The sequence below is a fragment of the Manacus candei genome, unplaced genomic scaffold (assembly GCF_025592945.1).
Source record: "Manacus candei isolate 608988 ecotype Guabito, Panama unplaced genomic scaffold, ASM2559294v1 h1tg000019l, whole genome shotgun sequence".
In the NCBI taxonomy this organism is placed as follows: domain Eukaryota; kingdom Metazoa; phylum Chordata; class Aves; order Passeriformes; family Pipridae; genus Manacus; species Manacus candei.
This window is the reverse complement of record NW_026138067.1, coordinates 5,567,478-5,592,832: the sequence shown is the minus strand read 5'-3', so window position 1 is coordinate 5,592,832 and position 25,355 is coordinate 5,567,478. Positions and strand designations below refer to the sequence as shown.

General features: G+C 39.4%; 1 protein-coding gene across 3 annotated transcripts in view; it reads right to left on the bottom strand.

Annotated features, from left to right (window-relative positions):
• Positions 1-1,328: 1,328 nt before the first annotated feature.
• Positions 1,329-25,355, bottom strand: part of BAALC (BAALC binder of MAP3K1 and KLF4) — a 35,699-nt gene continuing 11,672 nt past the window's right edge. Inside the window, exons 2-4 of one of the 3 annotated variants that reach the window (XM_051785194.1) lie at positions 18,345-18,514; positions 12,178-12,297; positions 1,329-4,329 (exon numbers count right to left, since the gene is read on the bottom strand). In XM_051785194.1, the coding sequence (XP_051641154.1) occupies positions 12,193-12,297; positions 18,345-18,514 (275 nt within the window). In that variant the 3' untranslated portion in view covers positions 1,329-4,329; positions 12,178-12,192. Of the gene's footprint in view, positions 4,330-8,958; positions 9,109-11,653; positions 12,298-18,344; positions 18,515-25,355 lie in introns of those variants that run through there. The other 2 variants (XM_051785193.1, XM_051785192.1) reach the window with 2 other exon arrangements.

The window sequence follows — 25,355 nt, the reverse complement described above, 5'->3', positions numbered from 1 at the left end:
TGCCAACAGAAGCCTAATCACCATTGTTTGTCTTTGTCCTCAGAGGACCCAACTGTCCTTGAATGACAGAGATGTCCATGTCTCCTTCCACAGAGACACTGATGTACACGGTGTGATGCCCTTGTCCTGTAACAGAACACAGCTCAGAGCCTCCCAGTAGCAGAGGACAATGACTTAGCAATGGCTAAGTGTTCATTATCAGGTTTGACTGTTTTGCAAGTCTGACTCAGGGCTTTAATTTTAGTACTTCACTGCTATAAGTTGCATTCTACCTCTGCTGGGCCTTCTGGGCACAAAAGACCACTGCGAGTCACCCTGTGCCACCAGCTGTCACCCCATGCACTGATGATCCTTTACTCAAACTTTCAGGCAGTCTAAGAGCCATCTGAAAGGTTCAGCTGGGAATATGCAGCAAGTACACATTCTCTTGGAACACTCTTTTTCATGGTTGTATATAGTGATAAGTTTGGAACAAGGCTGTAAGTCTGGTCCAACATTTGCAGTGGTAACATGCTGTGGAACTGATAAAACTGATAACTTTCATGGTGAAAAGTGAAAATAAGCAAAACTATCCCAGCATAACAGTAGAGGCCATAGGTCTACTGGGCATTTAGATGGAGAGGCTGATCATGTCTCAGAGCTGTTCCAGACCTAAAGATACTGACAGCACTTAAGGGAGAGGCCAGCAAATCCATCCAAGTCTCTAAATAAGGGAACAGAGCCATCCAGGGATGGCAAATGGTACCCCTGTTTACAGAGGTCAAAAAAAGAAGGAAATTCCATACTAAAGGTACTGTAATGCACCTCATGGGACCTTTTTAAAATATCAGGAGAACAAAATGGATAGACTAGACAAGATAAAAATCAGTTTAACTCAACCAACTCGATTTCTGCTGGAAATGCAATTGGAATAATGTAACTAAGATTTGTCAGTCTGGCCCTTGGATTCATAAATCCTTCATAAATCCAATTGTGCTGTCTCTTTTTTGTGCATCAAATGTCATAACAGCTCACATAAGTACCTAGGAACTTCACTCTTCACCACTCAAGCAGTTATTTGCTCCTGCACAAAGGGAATGAAAATAAATAACAGACAAAGACAGTGTTTTGTTTCTATTCTCCTCTTTGCACTTGCATTATCCTAACACATGCGTGATTATATTTTGCACCAAATTAATTCAACTTCCTTTGAAAAACCCAAATGAAGGTGTTTAAGCAAGTGTTGTGGAGTAATTTATACTAAAACAGATACTAAATTTTAATAGAAGACAAAAAACAAGTTCTGTTATCATATCCAAAATTTTAATGTATTAATTGATTTACACAGATATAACAAGCATTAGGATTTAATCCAATGGACTGAGATAATCCCATAGTTCCATAATTCCATAATCCATATGTTTTCCTTGTTCCATTTTTCTCTGTGTGCCTTTTCTGGCAAGCTATAAAAGTTTCTGCATCTCTGCCAATTGTGTTGTGTTTTTCCTTCAGCCACCAGCAAATACAAGGTTTCTACTCTCCTGGGAGTAAAGTGAATGATTCAGCTAAGCTTTTGTTTGAGCTCTACGAGAACTGTGTTAGTGAAGCTGTTGAATGAAGGAACAAACTCTCAAATTTGGAAGAATCTAAAGTTGCTTTATATCCAGGAGCTCTAGCTGTGTCAGTTCAAGTGCTGGTTTTAAGCTGTTTCTGAATTTGAAAGCAATAAAAAGGGAAGAAAATTAAACCATTACTGGAGCTTTCTACTTTCATACTAATTTGTGGTAAAGCAGCACCGTTTCTTCTGGATTATGGACTATTGTGGCAGAACAGCAGCAGCATAATACATGTTGACTTAATGAAGAAAGAGGCTGTTTTCACTTGTGAACACACAAAAGTAATTTTTTATATTGTATAAATTATATAAAATTAATTTTTATATTGCATAAATTATATAAACAAAAATACAAACACTGATTTTTGCCCACAGTTAAGTCACTTTATATCACATTTCTCATATAAAAGGATTAATGAGAATGTGCAACACACACTCATTTTAAAGTCTTTCTGTTAACAAAGTAGACAACGTGCTATGCAATGGTCTTAGAAGTGAAAATTAGTGTCACTTGAATCAAAACTTACCTTTGGTAGGTGCAACTGAAATGGCTAATGGAGGAAGAAAGATGTCACACAAACCTATCCCCACTGAGTTATAAACTGCGATTTCAGATATATGGAAGAAAATCATAGAGTAGAAACAATTTATACTAAATTGCACTGGTATGACTAAGCAAAGCTTGAACTTGTCTGTCATGTGAAGAAGGAAGTCATTATTTCTTTTGACCTCAAAGACATCCATGCCAGCAGGGATGGAAGGTGCTATTACTCTTCTAAGAGTCAGACAGGCGGTCTAAAAGCAGTGTCAAGATATATTTCATTGTACTACTCATGTCAGAAAAGTGGTCATCTGGGCTTGCTCAAGCAAATCTCCAACAGGTTTTTTGAAAAGACAGGAATATATCTAAGAATTCAGTAGCACTGACTGTTCAAGTATGTGGGATAAACCCCATTTGAATTTGATGAGGAACAGTTCAAAGAACTGAGCAGATGTGAAAGAGAATATCCTGAGCTAATAAGAAAAGATCATAAATTTACAAATGGAGAGGTCCATAAAGTGATGATAAATGTGGTGGATAAGAAACAACAGTATCTCCTCTTGGAGAGCAGCCTTCCAGCTGCCTCAAAAGCACGCAAAATAAAAGCCTTCAGTTATTAACACCTATGAGAGGGACTTGCAGGACACAATGTGCTTGAGACAGTGGGAAAGATTTCTCTGTTAATCTGAGTGAATAATCACAAGTAACCACATGCATTTGAGAAATTACCATTCCTTGATTTTGAATGATTGACACCCCACCTGACAGAGGGTGACTGACCATCTCTGAGGTAACTTCTCCTTGCTTTGCAATGTAACTCCTGGGCTTAAACCACCAGTGAAAGGTTCTCTGATACATGAAAAAGCCAAATTTGAATCACTGCAGGATCTTCCATGGAGGATAGAGTGAGTGTGGATCACTTGCTTCTGTCATGAGATATGCTTAACTTGAAGGGCATTGAGTCAGGGAAACAGTGCTGACATGGCTGGGAAAAAGAGCTGAGACAAAACTTTTCAGCAATTGTGGGTCACAGAAGTGCTTGGAGACATTTGAGAAATTATCTCCCTTTGCTTGCAACCTGACTTTGTATGCTGCTTATAAATAAACAGGACTACTTCAGAAATATCTGGATCTGTCATCAAAATGTCCTCCTAAATGAAATTAATGTTAACTGTGCACTTTGATTAAAAAGGGGTAACACATGGTCAGTTCTGGAAGGATTAAATTATTGATTTTCCCAGGCATACAATTAAAAGCATCTCAGACTTTAGAAATTTATAGGGGTGGAGATAAATGAAAAACTTTGCCTTTCATGTGAGGAGTACCATATGAACTCTCCTTAGTCCAAATTCTGTCCAGATCCAAGTTCAGTCATGGGCAGCTGGCAGCTATACTTCAGAAGGCATCAGCCCCATTGTAGCTTATCTTCAAAATGCTTCAAAATCCCTTCTAGAGAAGGCAAGCTGTATCCATACTGCATAGCCATGGAGCTTGCTTGATCTGTATCCAGCAGGCTTTCCACCAGCTCACCCCTGCCCTTTGCTGGTGTGCTGTGTATGGCACTTTCCTGCCCAAGTATGGCAAATGACCAGGATAATGGTGTTGCTGATGGGACCAAGATGTGCTAGGGCCATCTGGGATGATCAGGGTTGGATACCAAGTTCTTGTATGGGGGAGCATCTCCAACAGTTGATGGAGGTGGCTGGCAGAAGCCCATGGCAGAGGACAGTGCTCTGAAACCTCATCACCCTTAAGACTGCTGATTTATTGCTGATCATGATGGAAGTATTTGAAGCCATAATCCAGATTGTTTCTCCTTAAGTGTACTGAGTGTGTTTGTAAGTTGGTGACTTACCAGTGATATTACCACAACTAGTAGATATGGAGTATTTTGCCTGTGTCTGTTTGTGTCTATGTGTCTTCTGCTGGGTTGTTCTAGTTGGAAAGTGACAGTGTAGGCTCTAAAGCAAGGGTGTGTATGCAAGTAGGTTGTGCTGATAAAACATTCATTAGGTGATCAGAAGGCTACAACTTTAAAGTGGTTGAAGAGAAACAAGATTGTAGCAGGGTAAGAGTAGAGGCCTTCAAGGTGCGAGTGCAGACGGATATTAAAGATGCCAGGACTGTAAGCACAAGTCACACATGGTCAGTTATCAGTCACTAGAGAAGAACAACCCTGTGGATTGGATTAAACCTGTTTTAGGGATAAAAAAAGAGAACAATGAGCCTCCAAAATCAGTAAAATATGCTGTATATAGCAAATTCAGACAAATCATGGAATTGCAAACCAAGGAGGAAGGAGCTAGTTAGCAGATGTGTTGGAAAACATAAAAACACCAAGGGGTGTTCTGAGGCAGAGTTATAGGTGTGGTGTATGTTACTGATTTCCCCTCCCAATTTTCAGGAATTTGCTGACAAAGCTAATGCATATGTAACACTACTAATGTATATGTGAGGAGCCCCGAAGAAAAGATACAAGGACTCCCTGAAACAACATCTCAGCCTTGGCCATATTGATCACCATAACTGGTCTACTCTGGCCTCCAATCGGGAGGCCTGGAGACACACCATCTATAACGCTGCTGTCTCCTTTGAGAAAGCACGCAGGATCACCCTTGAGGAGAAAAGGTAACGCAGAAAGAACCGTGTTTTGCAGAATACACCATCTAAGGAGTCTTTCTGCTGTGCCTTTTGCAATCGGATATGTCTGTCACGTATTGGCCTCATAAGCCACCAGCGTGCCTGCAACAAATGTGGATAGAGCCTTCCCAAATCTTCATTGGTGAAGCCTAGCCATGATGAAAAATGTATATGTAACACAGCTAATGCATATGTAACATTGTGTCACATAAAAAAGGCTGAACCAAGGCAATAGGTGTGCATGTTTGGCGAGATTACTCCCTGTGCACCTGGCACTGTAAATAAACATACCTGCTTCAATACTCTGTGAGTTTTGGGGTTTGTTTCTGCAAGTCGTGTCCCAAGTGCACAGAGAAGCCAAGCAGGATGAGGACAGCCCCAGACAGTGGGGTGGGTGCTGAGCAGTGGGTCTCCATCCTGGGAATAGGCTGTAATAACTGGACAATTTGGACTATCCGTATTAGTAAACTGCTGTATAACCAGACTGATAGTAATTACTTAATTGGACTGTTAGCATTTTTATTAGACTAATAATAAATTCTTGGCTGTGCATATAATAACGTGTTTCTTTAGCCCCCGTAAAATGTACTGACTGTCCTGGAGGTCTGGCAGCTACACTTCGGTACAGCCACCAATACAGACAGCCCTTCCGAGAGCCTTGTGGCATTTTTGTGAACAACCTGAGCCTGCAGTAAAGACACAAGGTACCAACTTCCTTTACCCAGACTGTAGCTTCTAATGCAGTGGAGAAGTACTTGAACTTGAGCACGATGCCCGGTGTAACTGAGGGGACAGCAGCCGGCATGTAGAAGGCCAGAAATGTGGAAAGAGTGGTGCATTGCAGTGAAAGGGGTAAACATGGCAGGTTCCAGGAGGGCTGAGCCAGGGGTGGAATGAGGAATGTGTGCAGTATCGTTCTGTCTGGAGAAGGAGGAGGATGGATACATAAAATCTAGGGGTTTGGGCTGCTGTTAGGCTGCCTAGTTGGTATTGCCCAGAAAGCTGGAAAGGGGGAGCTGGTAAGAAATGGCTTTCACGATGTGTGAGAACACCTTCCCCAGAGCACTTAAAGGATTGCTCTGCAGATCACAGAAGCTGTTTATAACACGATGCCACTGCTTTGTGAGACGTACCCTGGGACATAATGCAAAGGCATCCATGTCCATGGTGTGCTGGGATGCCGGTGGGGTGGTACCGGTCTCCGGTCTCCGTAGGGCAGAGGGCAGAGACATGACAAAAATGGTGCTGTCTGCAAAGAGCAGCTCCTGGGCCAGCTCGATTTTATCGTAGAGGGAACTGGTTGTTTTGTTCTTGTGTTCACCAGGAGTGAACACGCACGTGTGCCCTGTGTGCAGAACAGATGGTCTGGGACTAGGATCCAGGAGCAAATATTGGAGCTAAGGGATTCGGCAGTGGAAATTCACCCCATGATAAATATGCATTTGTAACATGAAATACCAGTGAGACCTTATTAGACAGAACTGAAAAATATCTGTATAGTGCAGGCATAAGAAGCTACTTTCTTACCACAGATGCAAGTAATTAATACATTGTAAGAAAAGACAGCAGGCAGACAGATAAACAGCAATGATGACAGCAATTTCCTAGTGGAAAATGTGGCCCAGTATATATTCTGGAAGTTGTTCCGTTGTATTCGTTAATTAATCTTCTAAATTGTCAAAAGATTGCCATGATATCAGGCGTGATCAAGGGACAGAAAATCCTTATTAGGTGTGAAATCCCAGCTAGATTAGTAAACTACTGCATTCCAGGAGTAGGTGTAAAATGGTTGCCTCCACAATGATTTTAAATGTTAATTCATCTGAAAGATGCTTTTTAATTGGAAACATGAATAATGAATATCATTTGCATAGAACATGATGTGTGGCCATTAATATTGAACTCCCTACATCCCAGCAGTTCCCAAAGGTGGTGATACTACTTGGGTGGAGTTGTGGCCACTCAGTGAATTAATGAGAACTTTACTCCTGAGTTTGTCAGCAGCTGTGATCATGAACTGTAGCTTCACAGGGTCCATGTCTGAATTGGTAAAATTATGCTCTCAATAATATAGTAACGTATCTAATAACATGCTGAAAAATTATGTCATATTAGTAGTCTGAAGTGGAAAAACTGTTCAGGAGGACTAATTTGAGGGCAAAGGAAATGTCACTGCACTGCAGAAGGTCTATTTTAAAGACATGGACAAGCCACAGAACCCAACATTTTAGGTTCAAATCACCTTTCAGCCCTTTAGTCAGGCAAACTGAACATTAAGCCACTTACTGTATGTGACCTGGAAAGTTCTATCTGCCTTGCATGAACAAGCCCAATAGTTTAATTTCCTTGTAAAATCAGATATAGATGACTATAAATATTTTCATGCCTTTTGTATTTGACAGTTCCTCACAGCTGATAAAGAATTGGCTGCTACTTAGATATGGTGCCTTTCCTTAAGCATTTTTTTTGCTGTGAGCAAACTGTTTTTTCTGTCGATACAGTAATACCCATGACATATTTCCCTATATCCAAACATGTGGATGTTTTGCAAAGGTTAATGGAAACTAAATTAAAGCTGAGTAATACTGACTATAATGCAAGAGTGTGCAAGCAAGGCTAATTAATACAACTGGAAGCATGGCTCAGTCCTGGCCTGTGACACCACTCTCTTTCTTTCTCCCTCAATCTTATTTTTTCCCTAAGCAGGTACCTACAGCAGCCTAAAACTACTTGTTTTAAACAATCTTGAAAGGAGAGATTTATAGCAGCATCCCAGTTTTTTGCACTCAGGACTTAAATGATATTGAATCCTCTAGAAAGCAAAGAAAAGCTGTTGTATTATGCCTTCTTTCTTCTTGCTTATCAACACCCTTCTATCAGTAAGATTACAGTATTTCCTAGATTTTAGTGTTTGCTGAGTTCTTCTATGCAAGGAGCTGTTGCAAATAAACTTGGATTTTATTTCAAGTGGCATATGTCAACAAATGTCTTTTCTAGTGAACGAGTTAACTTTTTATCTTATATTAATGATCCAACTTTGCCATTAGTTTACTGATGGGCAGGAGAACAGCTTTTAACTCTGGTTATTATGCATAGGCTACCTGAAAAAAAGTCTGAAAATCAGACTGGAGGACTTGAAAACATGAGGGTGATAACAGGACAGAATGAGATCTGGCATCCCTGCTTCTTAGACCACCACATCTTATTTATTGCTGGTACCTTTTTCACATGCTTCACTGAGACAATCTGGAAAGGAGGCACCTGGGAAGGCACCAGTGCAACAGGGGATGCTTGGCCTGAGGACTCTTGAAACATTGCAGTGTATCAAGTTCTTCAAAATATTTGCCTCACTGTGAAATGAAAACCTACTGTGGACTCACTGTGTACATATTGTTGTAGCTCATGTAGCACCTCCCAAGCACTAATTTTAGAAATGCTACCTCACCTCTCCCAGAGGCAGAGAGAAACCAAGTCCATTAAACCTCAGCTTTGGGAGCTTCACTTGCAACAAGGCCTCCTCCCCCCACCCTGCCAGTCACTTCTTGCACCAACAAGGGTTCTGCTTCTAAGGCACAGTCTGACCCTGGAATCGTCCCACTTGCAGGGCTCCCATGGGCTCTTACATGCCTGACTGAGGGACTGTGGCTTCCTCATGTCCCCAGATCCTTTTTCTTTTGGCACATCTGAAAGCCATTCCTTTGATACTATTCTTCCTTTTCCACAGGAAACAAACCAGTTCCTGTGTCAGCATCCTGGCCAGGAATCAAAGAAACAAGCTACTTGTCGGGCAACACCCGGGGCACAGGCAATTAGGATGGGGGTGGTATTTCAGCAAGAGCCTTTCTGGCACTAAGGAAAAATATCATGTAAATTTACTGCAATTTTGGAAAAAAAAAAGTGCTATGTGTAAAAGATGTGAGTTTATTTCTATGGCACAGGTCAAACAACACCGTAGCTGCTTTTCTACCCTGTGCTGTCCGGTTCAGGCAGGAGTAAAGAACATTTTTTTATTTATGTATTCTATTTGCCTCATAGTTGCCTTATGATATCTTACTAGAGAAAATGTCTCAGATTCCCAGTGTCTTCCACTTTAGCTATGACAGCAACCACAAACTCTCAATCTATAATTACAGAGGTACAACTGCATTTTGACCTCACAAGTCCTCCTTGGCAAATATACGGATTTCTTATGGGGAATACATGTATTTTACCTTCTTTGATATGACCACACAGTCCATGAGTCACAATATGAGGACATCAGATACAGAAATATTCTGATTCCCTGAGGAGGTGGGAACCATTCGTTATACCTTTGCAGTCTTTGATCTCAGGTCTGGAAGATAAATTAATCACAAGCACAGGAATGTCAAATGAGTGAAGTAATAAACAGACACTTTAAAAATTTTGTTTATTTTCATTTTCAAGTTCAAGGTCAATCTTCAATAATATGCAGCTAAAATGAGAGTACAAAAATGTTCCCATTAGTCTAATTTGAATTTAGACATATTATTTGCAAATAAAACTAAGCCTGCTTTTTTCAAATACCATTTACGTGCACAAATTATAAAACTCATTCTTTTCATAAGGCATGTAGAACAGATTTCAGTTCATACATTAAAATATTTCACACTTGACCATCGGAATTTAAAACAGAAATTAAAGGTTCTCAAAAAAATGTGCCTGAACTGCAGAAGTACACACTACAGACATTACAATGTACTCATGCAGAGACATGCACATATGTATATGAACATACTAGGAAGATCAAAAATACCTGTTTTCTGTTTTTTATGCAATCTCAGTCATTTAACTAACAAGAATGCATGTTTAACCCAGTATTCATATATTGCTTGCACAATAATTATATTTTCCTATTTTTTCAGTACAAAATCATTTCAGTCACACAGTAAAATTTTGTGTCTTCCAGTCAATGTCCTGCAGTAATGCTGAAATTCTGAAATACATTAAGGAAGTATAAGGGAGAAGTTGAAGGAATAATGCAAGACAAAATTGCACTGAGTCTTTGAGAAGATTAATTTGCCTAATGATGAATTGGTAACTGGAAATCCTTGCTCTTCTTTAGTCAATGGAAATGTTTACTTTCTTTTGAGTGATTCCATTTTTCACATAGTGGAAGAAGATGTATTTTACAGGTATACAAACATCAAAGGAAAACCCTATATATACATTGTATAGGAATTATGGAAACATGGCAAAGTTCCTTTCTGTTTGAAAACTGAACTCAGGTAAATCCTAAAAACTCACCAGCTTTTGGCAAATCATTTCAGCAGAAAGCGTGTTGTTACAGTGTACCTGTAGAAATCCTCATGTGCAGCCAAGGGACTTCGAACAAATTATGTGACATAATGTCTTTGGGGAGAAAATTGTATTTCAAAAATCCTGTCACATAAGAAGACAGAAATGCCTGCAGGTCCTTTATCTGAAAATCCATGTCTTTAAACATGGTTACTTTATTTTATGTATTTGAGCCTTTTATATTTGGAAGATATTCCATTTGCTACTCAAAGAACAGACCCTGTAAATAAGACTTCATTCCCAAGACGGCCACCCGTCACCCCAGATGATTCTTTGAGCTTGCCTATTCCACTAAAACCAGGACAGGAACCTATTTTTAGGACTTTAAATTGTCTTAGGCAATATAGATTAGATCCTGTCACCCCAATTACACAGATTAGTATATTATTTTACAAACAAATTGCTTGTTTCTACTAGTGGTTATCTCTAATAAAAGGAAAGTAAACATAAATACACATTTCTAGAACCTACTTTTAGTTTTATTAAGCTCATTGGAAGCTTGCACATTAAGAACTAAAAAGCCACCTGGGAAATAATATAATTTCAATTACAGCCTAATGAATAAGAACAGTAATGTATTACATGAGGAGAGTGTATAAAATCCCCTCTACCCTTTAATGCATCAGCATCATTATTCACTTTCTGTAGTTTTCCTGTATCATGCAGGTTTATACTGCACTCTCTCTGCCAGTAAATCCTTTAAAAATATGCTATGGTCTGCAAAAGTCTTGCACTAGTTCTGGATTTCAGTTTGCCTTTTTGTTAGAATAATTAATAAGCAATTCCAATTGCATAGACTTGTACTACATGGAAAGTAATAAGTACTCACACACCTAGCAGCAAGCCATTAAAATGATCCTAATATGGAATAAGTTGGGGGTCAGTCCCAGAATTCTATTTATACCTGTTTGCTCATGAAAAGGACTTTTTACCATTCATACATGGATTTTCTTCCCAATGCTATCTATTTGTTATGAACAACTTTTAAAGAGTTCTTCTAAATGGCCCTCTAAGGATACCCATATATATATATATATATATGTCTATGGGGGAGGCAAATAAATTTACCTCTTTTGTCTTATAAACGTGCAAACTCACTGAGAATATATATTATTATTTCTATATTGAGAAGTAATATGTTGAATTAATTCCTGGACTTTACTACAATGAATGTTTATATTCCTTTTAGATGTATATTCATGATAATCGTGGAGTACTGTGATACAGGATGCTTACAATGCAATTAAATAATTTCTGAAGAGCAAATTAATTATATCTTGAAATAAAGTTAATTTTTTGAGCTGATATTACAATATGGCTTTAAGAATTATGGTTATTTTCATGAAATGTTAATGACAATCTTTTTCTAAGTCAGTCTGAGCCTCAACATAATTAAAGGGCCATATATAAAAACTAAGTAGCCATAGCTCTACTTGCCAGCTAAGACTAAGAACTTCATGTAAGGCTGGTCAACATGAAAGTTACTGTTTTTAAGACCAAAATTATGTCAATACAGACAATAAATTAAAACTAGGTAATTGAAAGTTTAATATATAAAAAGGTTACTGTATGACTTGACTATACATAACCAATATATATAGTTGAAAACAGATTTAGTGGAAGTCAACTGTGTGTCACTTTCTGAGAAGTCTGGGTTTGAGTTTTTTGAAAGTGAGTGCTTTAAAAGAACTCCATGGGTTTGAATGTGCACACTCAAAAATCTCTATGACTAAAAATGCAGATTCATTTGTTCATTTCCTGATTTTAATTGTGATGAGCTGTACCTCTTATTATCCAGCCTGATCTTAATAGCAATGCAGAATAGGACATACCCAAGGGATAACACAGAAGTTAGTGAAAAAGAAATGGCACGAATTTTGTTGTATGTCTGTGTAGTGCCACTGCTTTAGATAAATGATGTCTGAAGATCCTACAGTGTCTGTAGCTGGTTTCCACAAGACCTGCTTCTGAAGGCACTCAACAGCAGCTGCCTGCTGTATTCAACCTGGAACATCTGGAGATCTTCACATCTTCAGCGACAGATGACATTTAAAGTGTAGTGAAGCATTGTTAAATCCATTCTCACCTGCAATTTTCTTTGTTAATTGGCACAATTCTTTGTTTTCCTTCTGTCACTTTGTCTGATGTTTTTTGTAACATTAATGGCAACTTCTTTTGTGGACATTTTCTGTGGGTTCCATTTACTCTGTAAGAGATTTAAACAGTACAGTGAATTCCACACTGACAGCAGAGTCATTGGCAATTACCTCCTAACTTATGAAAACAGTTCTACTTAATAAACAGAATGTCTCCAGCATCCTTCACACGGAACTGTGATGCAGAGCAACTTTCTCATTCAGCAGGGACACAAGTTTTTATAACTGCTATACAGGCTGTGGACGACAGCAGACTTTGGATCAACCCTCTTGACTATAATTATGATCTCTTCATGTGTGTACTCTAAAAGCAGAGCAAATAAATCTGGTTTCAGTCCAGAATTGAAAATTAGAGGTTCCTTTTGATGTCACTGGGAGCTGTGCATCACTAGCCTGAGATAGAATTTTCTATAATTGATTTTGTGTTTCTTAAGTGAAAATACAGTTTTAAAGTAACATTTACTTCTGCCTGCGTATAAGACCCAAACACAACACATATACCTTTCAGAGCTTCATCAGATAATTTCTAATATTCAAAAAAGTCAGTCCATCTGAGGCATCCAAGTGCATCCCTAATTTAAATTTATTCTTCTCCATCTCCTTGTCTATCTGCTTGTTGCCATGGTCATGGCTGGGCTTCACGAACGAAGATTTAGGAAGGCTCTGTCCACGTTTGTTACAAGCACGCTGGTGACTTACGAGGCCAATACGAGATAGACATGTCCGATTGCAAAAGGCACAGCAGAAAGACTCCTTAGGTGGTGTATTCAGCAGGATACAATTCTTTCTGCGTTGTCTTTTTTCCTTGACAGTGATCCTGCGTGTGTTCTCAAAGGAAACGGCAGCGTTGAAGATGATGTGTCTCCAGGCCAGAGTAGACCAGTTATGATGATCAATGTGGCTGAGGTTGAGATGTTGTTTCAGGGAGTCCTTGTATCTTCTCTTCGGGGCTCCTCTCTTGCAGCAGCTGGAGGCAAGTTCACCATAAAGCAAGATCTTAGGGAGGCGGTGGTCCTTCATCCTGGAGACGTGCCCTGCCCAGCACAGCTGTGTTCTCAGCAACATGGCCTCAATACTTGTGACTGCTGCTTGTTCTAAAACAGAGGGCTTGTTGCCATGAGCAACACACTATATGCACAGTAAACTGGATATGTCTAGCACTCAGAAAGTGCACTCAGAACTGGGCTGATAGAGACACAGGGGTGAGTTAGGTGGGTCTGATTATTGCATTTCCAGTAGTCTATGAAACTATTTGTCAGTGTAAGGAATGTCAGATAAATTAGGCACTGTTTACATGGCAGGAGTGCCAGCTAGAATAATGTCTCATAAACTTCCACTGACGTGAGTTGAAGGTACATATATATTTGCAGAGCAACACTTGGAATTTATTTGCTGCTGTATATTACTTCACATTTCTGCAGCCTGAATACACCTGCTCTTTTGTTTTCTACTCCCCCAGTGCTACAGTTCATGCAAGGACTCTCCAAAGACTACATATATAATGAAAATCAAAGCAGGTGCTTATCAGTCAGGGACATAATCTGGATAAAACTCTTGCTTTTGGCATGCCTGACCATTATTGTGGAAGATATCTACTGCGAAGAGGGGAAGTTTCGAATGTGGAAACAGCAATTACAGGATGACCTGACTGAGGCTGCAGAGGAAGAAAACATGTTGTGAACTGATCCAATAAAACATTACTGACACAGAGACTGTTTGACTAGAAGAAGTTAATAATTGTTGTTAATATATGTTGAAATCTGTTGTACCCCCATGTTTTTATTGAATTCCATAATGTTCTCTCCCTCCTGTTTATTCCTTATTTTCCTATTGGTTAAAATCTGCAGCAGTGCAGAGTCCCCATGTTATGTAACTCCTCTCCTGGGTCTCCCTAATTGGATGTAACTCCTGTCAGTCCCATGCTCCTCCCTTTTTTCCAGAACCTTCTCTGCTCCCTCTATAAATAGGGGAACCATTTTGAATAAACAGACCTTCAACTCTGTTTGAGCCTGAAGGTTGTTGTGTCCTTTCCTCACAAACTGCAACAATTATATTGCCTTGACTGGCGTAAGGACTCCTCTTATCATCATCATCATCTTTTACTTTCAAGTTGTTCAGACATTATCATCATGAGAGGATCCAAAGTTTACCAGATGCAGCCTGTGTCAAACTCTTTCCCTTTTGACACACAAATTGTCACAAAACCGAGGGGTAAGGCAGGAGGCTGCTTTAGAGCTTGATGCAGGAGAAAGTGAGAAACAGAGAGGTAATGCCATTTACCTCCTACTTGTTCGCAGGCTCATGGCACAACCCAAGTCTCTGAGAGAAGTGCGTGCTGCATTGCATTGTATTATAGAGCATGTAGAGGTAAAAGAAAAATTGTAGTCAATGTGAATGTTCAGATAAATAAAATAGGCACATTTTGAATTGGGGGGCAGTAGTCACATTCTCATCTCTAGGCACCTAAACTTAAAGTGTTCCAATTGGAAACTTGCTCCTCCTAGGCTTCCTTCAGTGGAGAAACAGAGATTCATGGCGGCAAACCAGAGCTGGAGCCTAAATTAGATACTATACTTTCTCTGAAGAAATATATATTTCTATTTTGAGTACAAGAAGTTTAAGACAACTTATGGTCCTTTCTTATGCATCTGCATTAGATGTGTAGAATAATGTAAATGCCTTACTTATCATCACAAATTTTCTTTGTACTGAGCTGCAACTGTACAGATGTATGTTACTGAATGTACCTCAGCTAAAAAATGCAGGAGGAAATCTTTAAAGCCATAGGGCCTCAGGGCAGGAACCCACACTTCACTGAGTAGTCCCAGAGTCAACACTCACATTGTTAATATGTTGTGGGAATTTGCCCATACTTCCTACTAAATCCAATGCAGAAGTAATTTTCCAATCACTTACAAAATTAGGGAAACCATTTTCTCCAGCAGTATGCAGGGTAAACACCGTAATTCTCAATTTTAGCCAAGTCTTTTTCAAATTGGATTAATAATTATGTAGTTCTGTTCAACCATATCCAACCTCACCAATTAATTTTTCTCTGCGGGCTAGTGGCTATGACAGCTGTTTGTGTTTTTCATTTGCAACAAACTCATAGCTCTAGATATCAAGCTGCTGTGGAACGTGTCCCTGCACATCTGGAGGTGCAGTATCTTGTGAAAAAATACAGTAGTATCCATGTCACCAGGGAATATCTTTGTAGTACAGCAATACAGAGGTAATACAATGAAGGTATAAAATAAAAATACGTGTACTGATGTGTTGTGTGTTAGCAAATGGAAAGCAAAGTTCAATCCAAATTCCCTTTTTCATTTGCTCAGACCCTTTGGGTTTAATTTTGCCTCTCTCAGTGATGTGACTCCTGACATGGGACCACCTCATATGGGGAGGGTGTGATGGTTACACCACGTGCTGTGCTGAGGCACTTTCTGTCGAGAAACGTCAAAAGATAAAACTCAGTGAGGAGGAGTGCCCATCTTGGCAGTAATTCACCAGAAACAGTGTGCATGCCTGAGGAGCAAGGACACAGAGGGAACTTGTTTCATGCCTGAGAAAGGCATGAAACAAAGGGTGGTGTAGAGGTGTTGGAGTCACGCTCTGTTTAAAACAATGCAGCTAATGAAAGCTAAACCAAAGGAATTACCTAAATGGTGACCAAAAGCTGAATTACACATCATGACCTTCAAAATGCATATTACTTTTCATTCCCTACATATGCTAATGATGTAAAACCTGTACATGCTTTACATGTATGATTAAAGTCACTCAAACTCCACCTAATCATGAAATTACATCAACTGAAACTTTTTTTTCACCACCCTCAAAGAAAACAATACAAATATGACTTAAGAGGGGAGGGAGGTCAGAGGAGACTCTACCTTTGTATCCTGGGTTGGTCAACAGGCAGTACCCTCTACTCCCCCTTAGGGACACCTGTCAGGTAAGTTTTCCATGGTAATACTATTGTAGGTACTTTCTGATACCAGTGCATTTAGCAACAGCAATTTGTGGACCTTATTCTGTCACAACAAAATCAGTAAACTGCACAATTTGTGAATCTGGAGTCTTATTGAATTCACCCAGACTTACAGTGCAACTTATGCCATTTGTGCATCTGGGATTGCGATTGTGACCACACTGTGCCTCTGCTACCTTACCAGACTTACAGTGCCAAATTGGTCACTCTGAAATATTATCTGTGAAGGTCTCATGGGGACTTGGACAGCAGACAATGCAGAAAGCAAGGGGGTCTCCCTTCCCTAAATTTTTATGTGACAGAAAAATTGGTGTAGTCAGCAAGACTGCCATGGATAAACAGTTACAAAAGTATAAATGTGCTCCTTCCCAGGCAGACAAGGAATGGGCCTGAAAATTCTAGAAAGACAAAGCAATTATTTGTGCAATATTGGGGACTCACTTATCACACAAAAGGAAATGAGAGTCCCTTCCTTCCCAAAAATGTCCTATACAGAATATGCTGCTTGAAAATCAGAAAATGAAATATTAAAGTCATCATTGGCCTTTGAGAGGGAAATAAAAGAAAGACTGAGAACCAAAAGAAACAAGTTTATAACTGAGAATGATAATTTTAGGATTCTACTTGCTTCAGCAGAGCCCAGGGAAAGACAATTATTGGAGAAATTAGGTAGGAAGAGCCTCAGTAGAGAGAAACAAGGTCTGAGAGAGGAAATAGGAGGCGGGAAAGGAACTGAATTGTTACTATCTTTGGAAACTGAGCAGCTGCAGAAACGATTACAGGAAGAAAAGGAGATAAAGCAAAAATTGGAAGAAAAGGTAGAAATGGTGCTTATGTGGGCTGCCAATCCACCCAGCATTGTACAGATAATGAAAGCATTTGTATCCCCTGGGGAATGGTGAAAAAGACAAAGGGTCAGTGGCTGCTCACTGTTGTCTGCAGGAGATGGAAAGCCAATATCACACCTCTATCTACTGCTCTGCCAGATTTAGCAGAACTGGTAACTCAAATTCAGGGAGCGTCCTATGCATGGATGGCAACCTAGATGCAAAAGATATGTTATTTATGATTCCACTCTGGGAACACATCAAAGCAAACTTTGTGCTCACCTGAAGGCAGTTCAATGTACCTTCCCACAGGGGTATAAACATTCACCCACGACTGAACAATCTGTAATTTCCAAAATTTTACAGACAGTCTCACTCCCTCTAGATGTGAAATTATATGATATTCAGTTAGGAGAAGACTCCCCTGAAAAAGTAGGGGAAGCAGCAACATGAAGTAGAAGTTGAGATTCCACCCGAGAAATGCCAAGGACCACGTAAAGGACTATATCTGCTACATCTGCAGATGAGCCAGAAAGCAAGGAGGTCTCCCTTTCCTAAATTTTTACCTAATACTTTCTCATATGAGAAACCAAGGAAGCAGTAAACCAAGCAGTTTTTGGATTTCTTTAATCTGCAGCAGCTCAGCAGCTGCTACACAAACAGGGCAAGTGGAAATCTGGGAGAGGCAGGCAGGTAGGCAGGTGTAACAGGAGAAAGTTGGTCTTTGGTATAGCCCCAAATTCTTGGGTGTTCCTACATTATTGTTACACTGGATGACTCTTCTACAACATATGACATATAAGTGAGGTAGAGGAGGGGGGAGGATCTGATCCAAAACTTACTGAAGTTATTGAAAAGACTCTCATTGACTTTTTCAGGCTTCACATCCAGCTTTGAATGAACCAGGGTTTATGCAGTTCACGTAGTTTAAGCAGAACAGCAATTAAGGAAAAATCTGTTCCCTTTCAAGTAATTAATCTAAACAGTTTGCACAATACATGCCACAGCTGGACTGAGTTGGAAAGCAATGAGTGTGGGGGCTTTTTTACTGTAACAATGTGTGTGTTACTCTGATTGGCAAATAAAATATCAACTCTGTGGCCATTCAGGCACTGTCAGAGGTGCTTGGCTCAACCATGTTGTGGCTGTGGTGCAGCCCAGCACCATTTTCTCTTATCTCTTACACAGTTTCACCACAGCAAGGAAGATTGCCACAAAAGTGAATTAGACCTGGTTGAAGCTAGTGCTGAGCACCCGGGGGACATAATTATACTCCTACCTCTGTGGTTCTGAAGCCATTCTGCCTCTGTGTCGTGGCTCCCATGCTGTGGACCATGGGGTTGGCACACTGAGAACCACAGTTATTCCTCTTCTCAGTGTTCAGCGTTCCAGATGGGGCTGATGCTGTAGTTACACCCGTCTGAGCCAACTTCCCATCCTCCAGAAGACCTAGTAGGGACACATGAAATTGGGCAATTAATACCGAGGAGCAATTTGCAACTGGCTCTGGCTTTCCCTTTATTTTATCACGTGTTTGTGAGACTGTGATGCCAGGTGTGGTGCAGTACTACAGTCCACCTCCTTGTGTCACCCTTGTCCTCACACTTGACATTATTTGCCCTTTTCCCTATAGTCCACTGCTCTGTGAAACACTGGCTCAGAAAACAAGGAAAAACGATCAATGAGTGCAGCACATCAGTAGATTTTTGTCATCTGCAGACCTCCATTGGCTTCTCTACACACACAGCTCCTTGCATGACCGACAGTTTAACTTAGGACCTGGAGAAGCTCCCCTTAAATCTGTTGCAGTTCTGGGAAATGAAGGAGTTAGGTGGAAATGAAGGGGTTAGGTGTGAGGATGACAAATCAGACTAATATGGGTGGGAAGGTTGATCTATTCATGGCCTTGAACATTTTTTTCATCAGAAGTTGAGAAAAGAAATTCAGGAAAAATAAATTTCTTACTGTTTTGACTATCAGCAATCAAATAAATGACTGATTTGCTTTCTGCTCTAGCTGTGTGGATATGCGTGCATTGCACAACATGATATTGGACAGCATAAATTAATTTTCTCATCTTATTGCATTAACAAAAATCAGTTGTCATTTATGGTGAGTACAGAGCACTAAACATCTGGTTGCAACACTGGGTCTAAAATACAAATACAAAGAGCAAGGGGGATGCATGACTGTAGCTCTCAATTTAGCTTTTGTCAAAGCTCAGTTATTAAAAGCTTTATGTTAAAAGAGAAAAAAAAAGGCAAATTTACTAACTGGCAATGCAGGTATCAAACCTGAAAGAATTAAGGGGTCACAGACACTAAATGAGAAAAAATTATCTGGAAAACCAATGACAAATCATTGCTATTTGAAGTGACATTGTATCATCAAAATCTTCTTCCACGAATCAGGTGGGAATTCAAACACAGTGTTAAGGGTATTAAAAGGGAAGCAAAGTCCTGAATTCTTTCTCAGAAATCTGTAAGAAAAGCTGCATTGTCAGTAGAAAGCAACATCAGTAGCAGCTAGCAAAGGCAATGACTAAAATCAATAAAGCTTCAACCAAATATTCAAAGCCTTGATATTGAAAATATTTAGTTTTGTGAATTAAATCATCTTTAAGGTCCCTTCTGATCCAAACCATTCTATGATTCTGAGTTAAGAAGTCTAAATACAAACTAGTCACTGCATTTCCCTGAGCAGTCAGAAGATGGAGTCGGAGTTTTCCAAAGACAAGTTAAGTTGCAGTGGTGGTAACTAATAATGCTAAGTCATCTAGTTTTTGATAGAAAAAAAATTGAGCTGAAATTTGACAATATTACATTATAGTTTATTTTAAAATATACTTCAGCGTTTGGAAACTTTTCTGCTAGGTATAAAATCTAATTTCATTCTCCCATCTAAGTTTAGATGCAACTTCCATAAAAGAGTAAACCTCACCTTTCCTGCATTTCCCAAGAGTCCACACCTACTTCTGTTTTAGGTCTCTCTTCCTATCACTCCACAGTGCCAAATGAGAAGCAAAAAAATGAGTTGGTGCAGAGCAGTAAGTGATACAGACTGGTATTGTAGACAAAACCAGTTATCAGGGAGAGAGATGGAAAGGCAATTAGCCATGTGTGAGTCAGAGCTCTAAGCCAGGAGTCCACTGCTTCCCCTTGCAGAGGAGCTGGGAGAACAAGCTTGAGCACAGCTTCCAACAGGCAAACTGCACTAGGCATTACATACTAATTCCATTAATTGAATCTTTGACATTTCAAACATATATGAATTACGAGTTTTATCCTTCTGTGGAGTCATCCTAGAATTTACTTTCCACTGTGTGTCTCTTTGGCCATCTGGCCTCTGACTAAATTGTCTGGTGAAACAGCTGTTGGCTGAAAAGCCATTTTGTTATTAAACACAATTGTTCATTTATCAGACTGTGTTGCATCTTTTGGTCTCACACAGAACAATTTTTCTTGCATGAATCCATTTCTGAGGGCTGCTAGAAAATCTTGATCCTGAAAATGGTATATCTGGTTAATTTTTTGTCTCTTTTAGTATGTGGCCTGAGCATCCTTGCTGCATTCTGCATTGCAGGGGTAAGACTTTTTTTGCAATACTTGTCAGAAATAAACCAGGTATCAGTATCTGATCCTTCCACTATCACTACTATATTTTTATATGGATGACCTAGTGGTAACCAATACTAAGTAAAAAGCTTTTTTATTTTATCTTGAAATATGTTTGCTATTCTGAAGTTAAGAAACTATTTTAAATTTTTTTTCATTGGCAAAGAGATGCTTTAGAGACTGGGGAAGAGTTTAAAGATTTCAGTGACTTGTTCTATATGTATGAGCACTGAGCAGAAATTACAGTGAGAATGCATGAGCAGTGGAGTTAAGAGCACAAGGTTTGCTCTTACAGAGCACCTTCTTATAGACTAGATACATAACACAAAATGTTGATTGCAAACCAGAGATGATGTTAAGAAAGGATTAGGAACACATGGTGGTTCTTAAAATAGCAAATACTTTTGCACTGTTATTTAGGGTTTGCCACAGTACACAAAAATGGAAGAGTTAACTCTCTTCTTTTGTACTATCTGGAATTTACAAGCCAGCAGGATGGCAATACTAAGGGTCTTGCCTCAGTGTCATCTAAAACAAGAAAACTGTTGAGATATTTATGCCATCCTCACAGCATGGGTTCGATGAACTCTTTGGTCTTTCACTGCAGAACTTCAGTTTACACCAGCTGTTAAATCACCGTAGAGATTTAAACGGACGGGTTCAGTAATGTTGTTCTCATTGTCATGTTCTTTGCCACAACACCCTCCTGCCAAAAGTCTGTGGGCCTCTTGAGGCCAGGGAAAACCACAGATTCCATCTCAATGCTCATCAAGTATTTTATTTCCAAATGAACTGGCAAGGCTAGAATATTCTTATGGCTCCATTCCCAAAACCAGGGTTTCTGGGTGATTATTAAATATCCATCAATGTGATGGCAAACCTTCCATCAGGAATGGCTAGTCAGCGTTTGGGGAACTGTCCCCTCTACGGAGAAGAATGGATGACAAGCGGCAGGTATTTCATTGCATGTAATCAGATTTATTTATAACGAGCGTACATGAGTTCTCTCTCAATGGTTGCAGGGAGAACACCCCTGCAGCAGCCCCATTGCTCACAAATCCAAGTCCATCTTTGCAGCACAAAATGTGTTTAAAAGAACTTGTCCTCCCATGGCAATGCTCGCTGCCAGCTTCCTCTATGCTAGGTTGTTGGGCTGCACAGGCGCGCCGAGTCCCGCCTTTCTTACCAGGCCAATAGAATCCTTTAGGCTGCAGTTTGACAAACTTTTTTTGAGAAGCATCAGGGGAAAAATGGGTTATTTTAAAACTGAAATCAATCCCTAGTTATTCTTCTCTGAATGACGCAAGCAGTCAGACTGGCACAACTTGGGAGGTAGCACAGGAATCGAAACAAGCAGCTCTGCAATAAAACAAAACAAACCTGACTCCCACTCATCCAGCCACACTTGTTCTTCTCACTGAGCTGCCTTGCTGAGCTGTCTAAATCTTCAGAGGTATATTCACATTGCTTCCAGCTACACCTACGTCAGGGGATGGGTATTTGTTTAGTCCATTTAGCCTGGATTCACCAAAGCTTCCCACTGTGTTACAGCAAAAACAGCGTCCCAGAGCCGATGATCCAGATCAGGATGTGATACAACTGACTGATACAAAGGAGTTTTTTCTAAAATATCTTTCACTAAATCCCAAATCTTCCTTCGTGAAGCCTAGCCATGACCTTTCACTAAAAAGTCTGATGATTTACACCAAATGATGGCAGTTCAAATAGTTTTTGTTTTGTGTATTTTCACATGCACAATTTGAATAGATTTGAAAAACCAAATTTGCCCAAGTTTGGGTTTGGGCTGTTTTTTTACCCGACTAAAACACTGGCATTTTGTTCAAGCTTCCCAAAATATGAAAGTTTGGGAAAATTTGGATATGCACAATAATCAACTCCAGTCATTGCCTTTGACAAACCAAAACTAAAAATCCATCCCTCTGGATATCTGGGTATGTTTTAGCTGTTTCACAGTTCACAAGAAGGACATATAAGAACAGTTTTACTATTATGTCAAAATGTAATGAACATAAAGCCACCTAAAATCAGAGGCATCTCAATATAAATAGGAAGATCAGAAAGTTAGGATGATTTTGTCTGAAATATGTATTCTATGTGGAGAACAACAGGTATATTAAAGGTAATATAAACTCCTAGAAGACGATAAAGAGAACAGAACATGTTGATTGTCACTACTAACACAAAAAAAAGGCATTGGGATTTTTATATAGCTCATATAAACACTATAAATAAAATTAACTCTCCAAGAACTGCTGCTACTCATAATTAATAGTTTATCCTAACATTGACTATTCAGGTTGCCAGTGGGACACCAAGTTTTTCCAGTCCTTCCAGATTAACCTCTTACTCTCTCTGCTGTAAATGTGATGAAAAATTCAGTGTGTCCAAGCAAACACCAAAATTAGTTTTTAGAAGGAAGGCTTGAACACATCAATGCTTCTCCTATCTTAAGTCTCTAAAATTGTCTTTATTAATTATTCATAGATATAATCATAATGATTCTTTTTATTTCACACTATTAAGTCATGTATTAATACCAGGTAGAACATGGCCATTTTGTAAAGAACAGAAGTTTTTTTCATAACAGAATTGTAGGCTGTAAACTCTTCTGTATTGTGCAAAGGCACCTTTCAGTTCTTTAATGCCACTTGGAAATCTGATGCAAATTCACCAATGGATTCAGAGGATTCTGTCCATAATGCCTGTTTTTCTCTGATGACTGTAGTGTATTTATATCATAACTTCCCTCTCCACCTCAACTGTCCTTCTGCCAGGCTGCACCTCAGTTTTCTAGGAGCAAGAGTCACCAATTCCCATCTCCAAGCATATTCTATGAAACCTCTCAGCATGTGCTAGCATGTGTTCTTTTGTCTACATTCCCAATAATTTTTAAATTTTGAATGAATTTTCATAAACTGCCAGACAGCACCATCCTTATTTTGTAGTTTAGGAGATACATATTCAAAATTGCAGTCTGAAAAACTGCTTATGTTCATTCAAAATGGTTAAATCATGTAACTCTAAAAAAACCCCACACATTCACATAGGGAGGGAGGAAGAAAGCTTTTAAAATAATCCTTTTAGTAAACAGGATGTTCATCACAGAAATAAAAAAAGAATGTAAAATATGGAATGGAAATTTAAGACATTAGATCTGTATTTTTTATTTCTTCTGATTTCTTTTATTGTAAGGAAAACACTAGTGATCACAAAACCAAGGACAAACATTGCATACATGCTGCTCTGGTTGTTCATACAGCCTGGTTACAACTAAGAATTTAAACTATTCTTAATGACAGTATCTCAAAAAGAGGTGAAGAAATTTTTACTCTTAACTCTTTCTAACCTGATGTTAGCGTGGAAATAAAGATGATGTGAAGGGGGGAAATTACATGATTAATTCAGTTTACAAAAGTAAAACTGGTCTAAAAAACAAAGTAGTGACATGGATTGACAGCTGGCCCAGAGAGACAGGGACAAAAGAGAACTAGGGGGAGTGATTTTGTAGCCCTTAAATATCAAGACCACAGGAAACTTCTCAAACCACAGATAAAGGTAGGTCTGCCTGGATCTCTTGCCCAGACTTCATCAAAAGAGTACATCTCAGTAAGATTCAAGATGACCTGTGACAAACAAAATCAGCAATGCTGCAATAGTTAATGCTGTCAAGAAGTTTGGGAGAGGTGTGAAGCCTTGTAGCAAGGAGACAAAGTTAATCTTAGCCAAAAAATCAGATCTTTGTGGAAAAAGTTATTCCATGTTTTTTTCTTACGGTATTCTCCCACTTGAGTTTAAAGCAACAGGCAGTGACCAAATCTGGACATGAATTCCCACCCAAATATGCTCTAGATCTGACTCAGTACTGTGTGTGACCCTGTGCTGTCGTGTTCTGTTAGGGAATGACAAGCACACATTTGTTTAAGTGGGTAGCTGTTGATTAGTACGCTAAGTTTATATCTATGGAATCAACTACAAACACAAACCAGTGAGGTTCAATTTTCTGGTTCAGCAACACCCTTTTTATTTATCGTGACTGTTAACTCATGCATAATGCATAAGACACTGGTTTAGAAAATGCCTGCCTAATAAGATGCTGCACTGTAAAGATGGACTCTCAGAAAACTCATAGTGAAGACAAATGAAGAGTGTTATCATCACATGCAGTTGCTTCCAGAGGAAATATGTGTTTGTAATCATCACTGAGTTTCTTGTTTTTAATGCTATAGACTGTCAGTAAGTACAGAAATACCTGTTCCCTCTGGCTGTTTTCCTGAATTGCTATATATTTTTGGGAAAGCCATGCGTTTACAGGCCTGAGGGTTGCTTTGTGCTCCTGCTTCAGAAACAACACATAGCATGGATCTGATAAAAAATGAATGGAGTGGAGGCTGTGAAAAATGTCAGGTTTAAGTCATTTCCTCCAAAGCAGTAGCCTCGACGATGAGGCCAGATGCTCAGGAAATCTGCAATAGCTCTTTTCCCTAATAAGACAGAATTTAGAAACTTTCAGGCATAGCAGAGAGTGAGTTTATAAGCCAGGATGAAGGATCCAGAAAATCTGCAGAGGGATAACCTGCTGCAGCAGGGAAATGTTATCAGAAACAATGTTTTGGATCAGCAAATACAATAATGCAATAAATCTGCTGCTCAGATGT